Source organism: Perca fluviatilis, chromosome 13 (genome assembly GCF_010015445.1).
Source record: "Perca fluviatilis chromosome 13, GENO_Pfluv_1.0, whole genome shotgun sequence".
NCBI classification, from domain to species: Eukaryota; Metazoa; Chordata; class Actinopteri; order Perciformes; family Percidae; genus Perca; species Perca fluviatilis.
The window spans coordinates 16,467,573-16,480,392 of record NC_053124.1 but is presented as its reverse complement, the minus strand read 5'-3'; the positions used below and the strand labels follow the sequence as shown (position 1 = coordinate 16,480,392).

General features: G+C 41.1%; 2 protein-coding genes across 6 annotated transcripts in view; both read right to left on the bottom strand.

The window, feature by feature from the left end:
• Positions 1-2,599, bottom strand: part of elmo1 (engulfment and cell motility 1 (ced-12 homolog, C. elegans)) — a 110,744-nt gene extending 108,145 nt beyond the window's left edge. For 2 of the 4 annotated variants that reach the window (XM_039819819.1, XM_039819820.1), the window contains exon 1: positions 2,447-2,599. The gene's annotated coding sequence lies outside the window, so the exon portion shown is untranslated. The remainder of the gene's footprint in view (positions 1-2,446) is intronic. The other 2 variants (XM_039819821.1, XM_039819822.1) reach the window with 1 other exon arrangement.
• A 3,212-nt stretch (positions 2,600-5,811) lies between these two features.
• Positions 5,812-12,413, bottom strand: rp9 (RP9 pre-mRNA splicing factor). Of its 2 annotated transcripts, XM_039821161.1 has the most exons (7): positions 12,080-12,413; positions 11,763-11,793; positions 11,514-11,643; positions 9,856-9,947; positions 9,322-9,383; positions 6,614-6,864; positions 5,812-6,544 (listed from the first exon to the last, which is right to left on the bottom strand). In XM_039821161.1, the coding sequence occupies exons 1-6, from the start codon at positions 12,223-12,225 to the stop codon at positions 6,645-6,647; spliced, it is 681 nt and encodes a 226-aa protein (XP_039677095.1). In that variant the 5' UTR covers positions 12,226-12,413; the 3' UTR covers positions 5,812-6,544; positions 6,614-6,644. The 2 variants fall into 2 exon arrangements, with proteins under 2 accessions (XP_039677095.1, XP_039677094.1); XM_039821160.1 differs by having other exon boundaries at positions 5,812-6,864.
• Between the last annotated feature and the right edge of the window lie 407 nt (positions 12,414-12,820).

The window sequence follows — 12,820 nt, the reverse complement described above, 5'->3', positions numbered from 1 at the left end:
AACTTCACATACCAGTTTAATGGGAGAGTGCGCTACAGTTAGTGGTCTGCTCCAAAGTATAAGTTGAAAATTGCATTTCTTCCTTGACTGCTAAAGCTGTGCCAGACTTGAATCCAAAACCAAACATCAATCCCTAACCCACTATCGACCACAGTCACATACAAAGCGTGCTTGTATAGGCCAAAACCTCACAATGCAACACAGAATCTCTCAGTTCAAGTATGCGTCACCCTGATAGAAACTTGCATCAAATAACACTCCATATCCTATGCCATAACTACAATTAACTTTTTACCTCGATGATACTCCCAGAGTGGCACTTGAAACCAAAACCCCATACATTCCCTTGTCGACGAGCTCTTAAGAACTGTCCGTATGTCTGTGCCTGAGACATGGCTGCATGGCTGCGCTTGTGCTTCTGTATCTAGGCTATGTTTGCCTGTGTTAATTGTCGAGTTGACACGCTGATGCCGGCACGCATGCAGCTCCATCGCAACAGGGACGTCTTTGGTGGCTAACAGGGCATGTAAACCAGCTGTCACTCCATCAGAAACCGCCTGGAGGGGCAGAGGGGCCGAGAGAAGACGACAGCGTAGTCCCCAGGCTGCACTGATGTGAGGAGGAGAGAGCTAAAGCATGCGGTGTGCCACAGACCAATGCTGTGATCACAGAGGAAATATGGAGCAAGGGTTCTCAAAGTGGGGTCTACGGACGACCAGGGGCTCTTTTTTTGTCATTTGTCATCTACAGAGTGATTCCCAAGAACCCTTTCGATAGATGGGATGGCTTCATGAAATTGTTAAAAAAATATTTCACTACAGAGAAAACAGCGACTGCAGTAGATCAGTGGCTGCACACGTCAAACCATACAAGACATAGTAATCCTGGAATTATCGCTGTTTAGCTTTGGTCTCTTTTTTTAGTAGGTCTGGTCGAGTTTACATTTGTACTACCACTAGATTTCACACTTTCAACCATTTATTCATCACTTTTAGCTATCAATTTAGGACTTTTCTGCTAGTCTGTTGATTATATTTCAAATACTGTTAATTGCAACATGAATCGACAGAAACTTCATTGCTGTTAGGTTATTGTGGCAATAAATATACTACAATTCAGCAATACACCAATTTGTAATCCTATTTGCATATTTATTTTCCTCAGTAATGTGGATATTTTTTATTTCAAACAAATCTGTTTTCAAATTAGTTGAGCTTCTCCACAATGTTTCCATGTAGCCCCTGGTAACAGCAGAAGTACCCCCTGGTGTACACCTACCACTGGTTGTAAAGCACTGATGTACTGCATTAATATTTCTAGGATATTGTTAGAATAAAAATAACAAAATGTCTACAAAGAGAGCCACATAGGACACAATATTTTCAAACATAGGGTCTATAATGCAGTGGTTCCATAGAGTGAGGGGCTGCAAGCGAATTCTGAGGGGCACTGCAACAATCATTAGGATAACAAAGCAGAAACAACAGTGTGAATTATTAAATACCCAAAAGACCCCCAAAGACCTATGCAACCAGTGTTAAGGGTCGCAAGTGTTGATCGCTTCGTTTTAAGGGGGTTGGGTTGGGAAAGTTTGGGAAACACTGACCTGATCTAACGCACAGGAATTAGGGGTCACATGAAAACTTTTGGGAACCCCTGATGTAGGCTACAGGTTTGAAAGGGGAGTTGGTATGTTAAGTACCATAAGTGGATGAACAGTTTCCAGATTATAATGCATTTTGACATCTTTGCTTTTCCGAGTACGGAGCTCAAACACCGCATATATGCTCTCTAGCTTTCTCTCTCCCCTCTCCTAAACACAGGCCGAAGATGTGGCCACGCATGCTGGGCTGCAACACACAGCGTTAAAGCAGCTCTTTAATTAGCAGTGTGGGGAAAACGGAGGCATCTTTAAACGCACCACTTTTTGCATCAAGCGAACATGCACTGAACAAACAAGCCGGGGAGCTGCAGCAGCAGCAGCAGCCTCGGCGTCTTCACAGCATATCTGCTGCGAACACAACACAACTTGCAGCCTTTAACGCGCACTTGTTTAACAAACCAGAAGTAAAAGAGCACGGCGACTAATTTTAGTTTGATTTCACTGCAGTTGTGTGTGTCTATGCGTGTGTGAAAGCGGAGCGGGCTGCGGTGCTTTAATCAGACATGTCACTAAAAAGAGCAGCGCCCAAAGCCGCTATGGCCACTTCACAAAAGTAAAGACAGGCAAGAAAGACATTCAGAGAGAAAAGACGAGAAGAAACACAGTATTGTCTCGCTGCAATGTAACACACAGAACACAGAAACGCTTGCTGAGGCTATAAACGCAGCGAACCCCTAAATATCATGAATCCTCAACATTTAGCACAAAACACGAAGGAAGTTAAGCTAAAATAATGCCCAACACCAACATTTGTGCAAGAGAAGAAAGCGTGGTTTGACAAACCTGACGAAGCGAGGACACTTCTCTCCACTATTAAGCGCTGATGTCCGGAGTTTGTGTGTTGTGACTGTGTGTGTGTGTATGTGTATGTGTGTGTGTGTCACTCAGTGTTTTCTCCCTCCGTCTCTCCCTCTGCCGTAGAGATAGTGCTGATGTTTCCACTTCCTCTTTTCTTCTTCTGCCGTCTGCTGGCTGGCTTGGTGAAGCCAGACAGAGGCTGCATGAATACATGGCAGCCCGCGGCTGCTCTCACTGAGTCAATGGTTAATGAGTGGACGGTGGTCATCATTTCATTTCATTTCATCCAGTTTAAAATAAAGAAGTCAGTAGGCTACTTTTGTTTTATCAGCTCTGGAGTCGGTTCACAAGCGTGACTCCACAACCGAGTCGTTTCTCACCGTGAAACTAATCAAAGGTATTAAAAGGACTCACCTTGATATTATAATACGTTGTGAGTAGGCTAATATGTAAAATTGTTATACTTTGGTCAGTTATAATTAAAAAAAAAAATGACCTCCAATCAGAAACAGGTAGGCTATGAGTGAAGTTTAACCTGTAGGCACATCAAGAAGCACACTGACATGTTCGTTGATTATGAGACAAAAGTGTATAACTGTTTCTTTACATTTTTAGGTCAGTGGTTAGTCTTATCATGAACTTCTGTCTGACACCATTTAACTTCTGTTTTCTTGAACATAAAAGATTTAGGCAAAGGCAAGGCATGTCGCATATTTGTATAGGCTATAGCCCTTTCAAAAACAGGGCAGTTCAAAGTGCTTTACATAAATCATGAAATGGCATTTGGAAATTAGTTTAATCCATTTCAACCTGGGAAGTTACAATTTGACATTTCCAGACCACTTACCGACCACTCCTCATTAATGCCGTCCACACTGGGGACCCAAAAATCTAAACAGCATTTTTATTTTTACCAGTAATCTAAGCACTATAGTTAATATAGGCTAGTAATAAGCAGATTAACATTACGCTTTCAAGAAAGGTTAAATATGGGTTAACTGATGGTCAATTGTAAATAGCAGGCTTTTACCAAACACTTTCTGTGATGCAATTTTAACAATTTGCATATAAAGATGTGTAGCTACGTTTAAAAAAAAAAAAAAAAAGACAGCTTTTTTTTGACTACTTTTTAAGAATGTGATAATATTAAAATGGTAGCCTATACTGACCCTGAGCTCCCCTATGGAAAGCAGCCTTGCCTACACTATCTCAACACATTTAAACTAGTAAATAAAGCAAAACAAACAATTAGATGCCAGTCTTTTCTCTCCATGATGGGTGACACAAAGATGTGACTGCCTCCAATCTTGCAGCCAGGAGGGGAAGGCAAACAGAACAATGACTTCAATAATTCATGCTTTGCCCTCCACAGATTCACATAGAACTGTTTGGAGGGTAAGATTTGACCTTCTAATGTTACATTATGTTGGGAACCATTTTAATATAGCTCAAAAGAGGTCCTACACAGCATAATATTATAGTTTCATTGGATTTCATTGTACAGGACAAGATATGGGACTATCACAGAGCACAGCGGAACTGAGCAACATGAGGCCACTTCCCTTTAATTCTGTCAGTGATTACAGACTGTTTCTGATATTAAACCCAGTGTGTTTGTGTGTGTGTGTGTGTGTGTGTGTTTAAGAGGGAATGAACAGTGTATAGCAGACTGTCCTGCAGCTCATCCTTGTCTCCACTCAGCAGTAGGAGGATTAATACAGGAACCCGTCCGCCCTGATAAATAATGTGGAGCAACACACCCAGCAGAAATATTTGTTTTTCTCTCTGCCTAAATGACAGCCTGGTTCCTCCATTAAATGTTAATTTGACTAAGTACACAGGCTCTGAAGGCAAGTAGGTAGAAAGCAAACTGATTATTTGACTCACAACCATTAGGTGTAGCAGTAGATTTTGATAGTAAACAGACTTAAGTCAAAATTATTCTTTGTTTCAACCCTTAAATAATTTTGATGTCACATTGGATGTAATCTTTTTATCTGAGACTGCAAAGAGACAGAAGAGTGGTTTTAAGCCATCCCATATGGTCAGTATATGATACAGTAAGTACTACATAATGCATTCAATAAAGTGCAGACTCACAATGCGGCACAATGTAGCTCTGCAGCCAATAAAATGCAGTCAGTCTTGTTTCTTGTTGCGTCTCACAAGGTAAACCTTGATTGTTTCTCCTTATGCATATTCTTTGAAGTGTTTGTGTAACTCACTTGGATTTGAACACACCGCTTTTACAACCTCTGCACATCTGGTGCGAAGACGAAACCTTGTCACTGCGTCTTTCCTGTTTGGCAAAACATTATTATTCATGATTTAAGCGCAGTGCTCAAGTCATAAATATTTAATTCTCTAGTTTTCTGCTTAATATGTTTGGCCTCTAACACAATCTGCACAATGAGTCTGGCCTGGCACTCAATCTGACCTGCCCCTTGTCCAAGAAGACAGAGTGCTTCAATAAAGACTCTCCACTGACCAAATTCTCTCGACGTGGCGCACCCTCCCTCTGAGCAGCTTGTGACTGAATCTCATCTCGGAGATTCATTGTCCTACTCAGAGAGGGAGAAATCAGCGCGGACCAGGCTGTTTCAATGAAGTTGATTTGTCATAGGTTATTGGTCAAAGCACCAGAAAAGGAGCGGACAGAGCTGCCACAGAGAGATGAGAATGAATAAGTTCTCAATCAGCAACTAAAATGTTCTCATGGCTGTATGATCAGTCACTCGATGTAATTGTAATTTATCACATAAACACATACACTGCACACTCCCTACAGCATTTGAGCTACTCAAAAAGCTTAAGCCACAAATCTAAATGGAAATCTAGTTTGCTTGCTCCCTGTAGGTCTGCTGTAATTGTCTCTCTCTCTCTATCAGGGTCATTAGGAAAAGGGAATGTTTCAAGTTCATTTCCACAGGGAGCCCTGCTCAAAATGTGCCGCTCATGAAGGAGAAGCATCAGACTTCCTCAAATGTGACCTAAAGGGGTTAAGTCTTGTGCAAAGCAGCTACCGTGAGCTGCCAGTCCAAGTTGTTGATGGAAGCTCAGCACAGAGGGATGATCGCCCTGCTTTGTGTAGGTTACCGTGAAATGATTTTTGAGAAACTTTTTGAAGTATTCTCAGACTGCTGCAGGATAATCAAAAGATAATTTTTTTTCTTCTTACGAAGGTCATGGCGTTACCTGTGCCGTACACTTTTTAATGATCAGATTTTCTGCGTGTGGAGTTGCACCTTCCTCAAAAGATGAAGTTGTCATCAATCAGTCTTGTACACAATTAGTCAAGGCCATAATTATTCAAATCCTTTTTTTTTTTGCAGCCTAGAGCTAGGTAAACATTGGAGAAGAGAGCCATATTTATTCTCAGAATAAGGGAGCACATTCACATACATACTTTCCCATCTCTGTGGTTTTTTTAAGAGCAAATGAGCATATTCCAACCTCAAATCATTTCAAATGTGTATGCACACTCACAAGCATTTAAACATTCTGGCTTGTGTGGAAGACAAATTGTAACTGTTCTCCAACGTTTAATTTGGACGTTTTTCTTCACCTCTCTGCGTTTAACACACTCTACAATCAAAGTATTTAATACCAGCGAGATGGCAGGGATACAAAAATATGGTGGAAAATACAATCTCTTAATAACACACTGTATTTGCTGACATGCTATCTTATTGGACCCTGTAAAAGAACATTATCTCTTACACCAGTGGGCTCATTTTATATCACTTAAGATTCATGCAGCTAATGCTTTTTGACACATGCACCAAGGCACACGTACACACACTTACTTAAGCAGCTGGGCCATATGACCCTGCGCTGTACAATCCAACAGAGAAGATGCAAATGCGAGTTGTCACCCTGGAGCGAATTAAACGGCTGGGAGAAGTCATGCGCAGTGGACTTACAGTTTTACAGTTTCAACTTGCAAAGAAAAGGCTTAGAAAGGTCTTCAAAGTGCAGTTCTTACTGAGGCCCGATGCAGAACACACTTCACTACTGCGTAAGATCGACCACGGATGCTACTGTACTTCATTCAGTCTCTTCCTATGTTTAAAAGCATGTAGCATACAAGTATATATATATATATATATATATATTATATATATATATATATATATATATATATATATATATATATATCTATATATCAGCATATTCCAAACACTCAATCTGAATCTGAGCAGTCACTGGTTTTGGAGGACTTGTGCTTTCGTTTCCTTTTTCTCTTCTTCTTGTCTTTCTTCTTTTTGTCCTTCCTCTTTTTCCTTTTCTTGCTTCGATGGTGGTCAGATGAGGAGGAGGAAGAGGAAGAAGAGGAAGAGGAGGAGGAGCTGTCTGAATTGGAGGAAGTGCTGTCCTGAAGCATCTGCTGCAGCTGCTGGATCCTAGAAACAGGAAGGGCAGGGAGGAGAGGAGAAGAGGAGGTGGGATTAGAGTCAAGTACAGGAAGGAAAACAACTGACGCACACTTGTGAAGTGTCCTTAAACAAGACACCGGCTGCATCTCATGTCTCCTCGACTCAACCGGAAGTTGTTCTGTCCCTCCTCGGTAAAGGCCGTCTCAAAGCTCTTATTTCTGTCCCGAGGAGCGAGGAGCTAAGGATACACGAGAGCAGCCTTCCCGGAAGCCGTGCAGCTGAAGGAGTTGCTAACTCCGCCCAAACAGCTGACGTATTCATGTGACTTTTCAGAGGAAAGGACGTCTCATCCCTCTAAAAAACACATTCGTTCGTTCCCTCTCTCCTCCCATGATTTCCTCGCGTCTCTCCCATGCTTCCTCGTTGGGAGGGACTACAACGCGAGGAAGAGAGCCAAGTGGAGGACTCAAGGAGGGAATTCAAGGGCTATGAGATGCACCGCCAGTCTTTGTCCTAGTATCGGCATTTCTGGACCAAGTGCCTACAGTACCATTAAAACTGCAGGTGGGGGGGCGGCCTCTAGCTCACCCAGTAAGTGAGTCCTGCAGCGGCGCGGGTTCAAATCTGACCTGCTGCCTTTTGCTGCGTGTCATCCCCCATCTCTCTCCCCCTTTCATGTCTATCCACTGCCACTATAATAAAAAGGGAAAAGCCCCAAAAAAATGCTAAGAAAAAAAAAAACTGCAGGTGTGTGGAGGATTTTCAGAACTAACTGGGACACACCTTGATAATTGGGACATCCTGTCGCTTAAAAACAAGGCGCAAGCTCAGATGACTAAAATAGATCAGATAACTTTCACCTAAACCTTAACGGAGGGTAAGTAATTGAACCTGTACATTGTGCATGGTTTTGACCGGCCAGGAGAGAAATCGATAGTAAAGGGAGTTACTTCAACATCTGGTGAATATCTACCTGTCCACAGCCAAATAAGGTTCAAGAAGGAAGATTAAAATATCAACACATCACAGAATGAGTGAGGAAGCACCCCACTGCTCAGTAAAATACAAAACATGTGTCACAAAGGAAGGGAAAATAAAAAAAACAGATGTACAGTTAGAGGCCACTACACGCCCTTGGATTAGCTCAAAGTTGTGAGCTGGCACACTGAAAGTGACGATATCAGAAACGTAAACATTTTTGTTTGTTGTTGAAGACAACCAGAAGTTGTTAACTATTCAGCCATGAAAAGAGTTTCTCTGAGAAAAGGTTGACATCCTCTTGTGAAGTGTCCATCAGGCCTCGTTATGCCGGGGGGGATCTCACTGAGCAGATTCATCGTCTGAGGACTTGTGTCATGCTACTCCTTAAAGCTTACCTCTAGTGCTCAAAGTTAATTAACATAAAAGCACTTCATAATCTACAGCTATATTATAAAAATGGCTCTTCCCCCAGCTCAAATACTTTGGTTTCCTCAAATGCACTTTTAAAAGAAAAAGGTATAATTCCTGCACCGAGTTCATTACAGACACGTTTCAGTCACCGACCTTCGTCAGCCATGACATTTTGTAAATATGTCTGTGCAACAAGACACTACTACAGCTACAGCCTGCAATAACCAGTTAAATATAAAAGGGGGGCCAACTCTCAAATACCTGAGACTATTACCACAAAAAATATTTATGAAAATGTGTGGAATACAAATGAAAACAGTAAAACAAGTCTAAAAGATTAGATGGGCAATGCAAAATAAGCCATTTTGGGAACATGAGAAAATAACTGGACCAAGTCTGATATCAAACTGGGTACAGTAAGTGCAGAAGAACGAACTTTCAAAATGAATATACTGTAGATGCAAGCACTTCTAATAATTATCTCATATCTACAATTCCATCATGCAATACTGTATATTGGAAAGCAAAGCAAGGAGAGGTTGGACTGTTTCACTTCCCTTTCAACGAAGATGCCAAAATTAATGTGGCACAGACACGCAACTGACTTCAAAGCGCTACTGGCCTTTGAATAACCTTTTTGTAATGACGCACGCACGCACACACACACACACACACACACACACACACACACACACACACACACACACACACACACACACACACACACACACACACACACACACACACACACACACACACACACACACACACACACACACACACACACACACACACACACACACACACACACACACACCCCCCTGGTGTCAAACACTATTTGCTAGAAACAGACACAGAGAACCAGCCACATGAAAGAATTTCCAGGTCATCCGAGTGTCCCACTCCGCTGTGGGAAAACAACAACCTGCAGGGTCCTCAGTATGATCTAACTGGCCGAGACCAGCCTCTTTTGTCTGACTTTTAATATAGTAAAGTTTAAAAATCAGACTCTTATTCAGGGAAATTATAGCAAAGGATATGAACAACAAGCACGATAAAAAAAAAAGAAGAAAAAAAAAAGAGTTTGTGTACCTGGTTTCTTTTTCATTCCTTTTGTTTTCCCGAATGATGTCGTACATTGGGTCTTCATGAGCCTAAAAGACCAAATGCAATTTGTCATCACCTACTATGAAGAAAGGGGGGGTGGAATCATACTGCTTACAATGAGAGTTGCTACTATTCATTGTTATGTCAGCATTTTTCCTTCTTTTTTTTTTTAAACCTCCCTGTGACAATACGAGGTATGAAAATATGGCACAGTTGCATTTATGGAAATCATTGCAGAGGCTTGGTGTTCCTGCAGTAGGTATTGTTCTATTACAGGCACACTGGAACAGGCTGTGTGAAGAAGTCTGCTGCCCACATGCTCCCCAGTGTAAACTAAATATGCCCCAGATCTGTTGGTAACCTCAGCCAGCTCTCAGACACACGTGTTTGTCTCTGTCACAGCTCCTTGACCTTGCCACAAACCAACCCACATTCTTTGACAGTGGACCATTCTTTGATACCTTCTCTAAATAACTATGGGTGGGCTCACTTTTTTTTCTAAGCAGTTAACAAACTCACCACTCTGAACTGCTCTAGTTTCTGGTTGCCTTTGATGAAGAACGGACACTCCCTGTCTCCTGTCCTGTGGCCGTAGTTCTTGCATCTCCAACCTGCAGCAAAGGTAACAAAATATAAATCTGTGGAGTTGGGAAAAATAAACTGATGTGACAGGTACATCGTTGCTATAAAATAGATGAAATATGGGCGTGAAGGTACATTCTTGACCTTAGGAATAGTAGTACAACATAATCTTAACTCAAGCACCATGTACAAGCTCTTTCTTTAGCTTTCAACCACATCCCACAGCCTTCATCGTCATATGCAAGCAACCACACATGCACGCACACATGCACGCACAATGCAGCGCAGATGCGCCTGATGGAAATTAGGGGTAAGTCCCTGGCTGTTCATGCAGCATGAAAATAAGAAAGACGAAGAAATGAATGGATGCTGAATACAAGGACAGTCTTTTTCTGAGCAAAAAGACAGAAGGTTCTCTCTACCAACACCAGTATAAATCACTAGCAACTGACAAACAATAGACGTGATGTTAATAATCAAGCTCTTGTGGTTACATTTAGGCCTGCACAATTCGGGGAAAAATATGAATCACGATTTTTTTTATAGCTTAGAATTAATATTACGATTCTCTGCCACGATTTTTTTCTCACGAAGTGTAATTTTCATTGCACACATGAACCATGACAAAACAAATTGGCAGTACCAATTTTTTGGCACCTATAGCAAATTGCACATCGCCGCACAAGCCTGTAAACATAGAGGGTTCAATGAATAAAGAAAATAAAGTTCATACTGGCTATATTAAGTACAGTAGGCTACCAAAAATAGTGACATATAACACATTGAACTAAATATGGCCCTGATACAGGCTCTATCTGAACTCCTTGAACATGTATTTACATAATTAAAACATGTTAATTGTCAAATCAAAAAAAAAAAAAAATCAAAGTCATTTAAAAATTAAATCGTGAACAGGGGTGAATCGAGTTACATTGGTCACTTGTTAAGACCGATGCCCACACGTGGATATTTACTCCCACCTACAGTTCCTGAACTAGAAGGGCTGCTGTTACTTCTATAGCCAATATAACTTTATAACATTTGTATACAGGGGAGTCTCCAAAATCTATTAGCATAGGTTAAACCCTTTCTAGAGATCTTTAATCATAATTGTGGGTGTACAAGTGTGGTCATATGAGAAGACACTGCATATTGTTTGAATCACAAAAAACAGCAACTCTTTCTCAATCTCTAGCACATGATCTAAGGTGAAAACCTTGGATTAATTTAACTATTCAAAACCATTTAACCAACAACAACACAGTCAAAATTAATTTGAAGATGAGAGATATGAGAGGTATTTAAGTTCAAAAGAACAATGAAAACAGGCACGTAAAAGTCGCAGCAAGGGGACGTATCATAGGACCCGGGTATATTCTCTTCTTTTTTTTTTTTTTTTTATAAAAGTGTAAAATTAAAGATGAGCATTACTTCTCACACCCATCCCTCACCTCTGTAGCTGTGTGAAGTGTTAAAGAGGTTTGTGGAACAAACTAAATCCCTGCAGATACAGACAGCTGTAAACACAGCACATATATCCCTCTCTCATTGCAAATCGTGGCCGATATTGCTGAATTTAGTTTAACTGTACTCACACTGCATCACCTTCACCTCCTTCCCCAGAGGCATCCACAGCCCTTTGGTGGGGGCGTGGGCCAGGAAGCTCCTGGCTTCTTCATTTCCTGGTTCAGCAGGAATACAGTCCTCTGGTTTGTCCTCGTGCTCCTGCAACAGTAACTGTCACTTCTGAGCATTTCTTTGAGTAAATAATAACCGTTTATGTGTCTAGTCCAAAACGATAGGTTTCTTTAAAGCTTCTCGGCATTCACTAAATGTAACGTTACCTTTATGAGTCCTGGTGGAGGTTTCTCATAGCTGCATGAAACAAAGATAATACTGACGTTAATTCTTACGTAACTGCAGAATTAACTTACGTAATTTAACTGCAGAATTAACTAACGTTAATCTCAAACTCGGCTGTCATTCCCAAAACAAACTCACACAAGTAAAGCTAACGTTAACCGCTCAAAAAGCAAGTATTTGGGGTAAAATTATAAGTGTGGATTACTTGCAGTGACGAGAGAAAACCTGTATATTTAAATGTATAATTCATGCATAAGTTTGCGAGATTCAACAGTAAGCTCTCCGTAATATTACTCACAACGTCTCAACGTGTTTCAGTTGTTGGACTTTTTGGTTGAGTTTTTTCGTGTGTGTTTTGAGTTTCTCAAAATCCTGTTTGGACGACTTGTGTCTCTTGTTGTCTCGTCGGTCATCCTTCTCTCTTCTTCGCTTTCTGTCCGACATTGCCCTGATATTGACAAACTGCGCCCCCGGAAAGTCATTAACTTATAAATAATGCTGCATTCAAGGGTCATATGTTAGCTATAACGTTACGGTAATAAACATCGGCCAACGTGCTAGCCAGCAGCTAACTAGCAGCCATTTCTCTGATGGTGCTGCCTGCCCTGCTGTACTTCCTGTGCAGCCGGATTGGTTAGTTAAAGTCCAGCGCCACCTGCAGGACACTGACGTTAACACGTGAAGGGATCATAGACTGTATGGAAGGGATGCTGGATTGAAAGCTGGCTTCTTTAGACAAAGCACAAAGTACCGTATAATTACTTTAAGCAGGTCGCCATTAAAAAGAAGAAAAGGGAGAAGAAGAAGAATTACTCCAAGCACTAAATTGCCCCTTTCTGTTTAGTTAATTGTTTATACTTTATACCTTTTAACTAAGTGCATTTACTCAAGTACTGTACTTAATTTACAATTTTGAGGCACTTTACTTGATTATTGCCATTTTCTGCTATTTTCTGCTTCTACTCCACCACATTTGGAAGCAAATATTTTACTTTTTACTCCACTTGTTGGGTCTCTGTAAATTATAGTGTTCCTATGG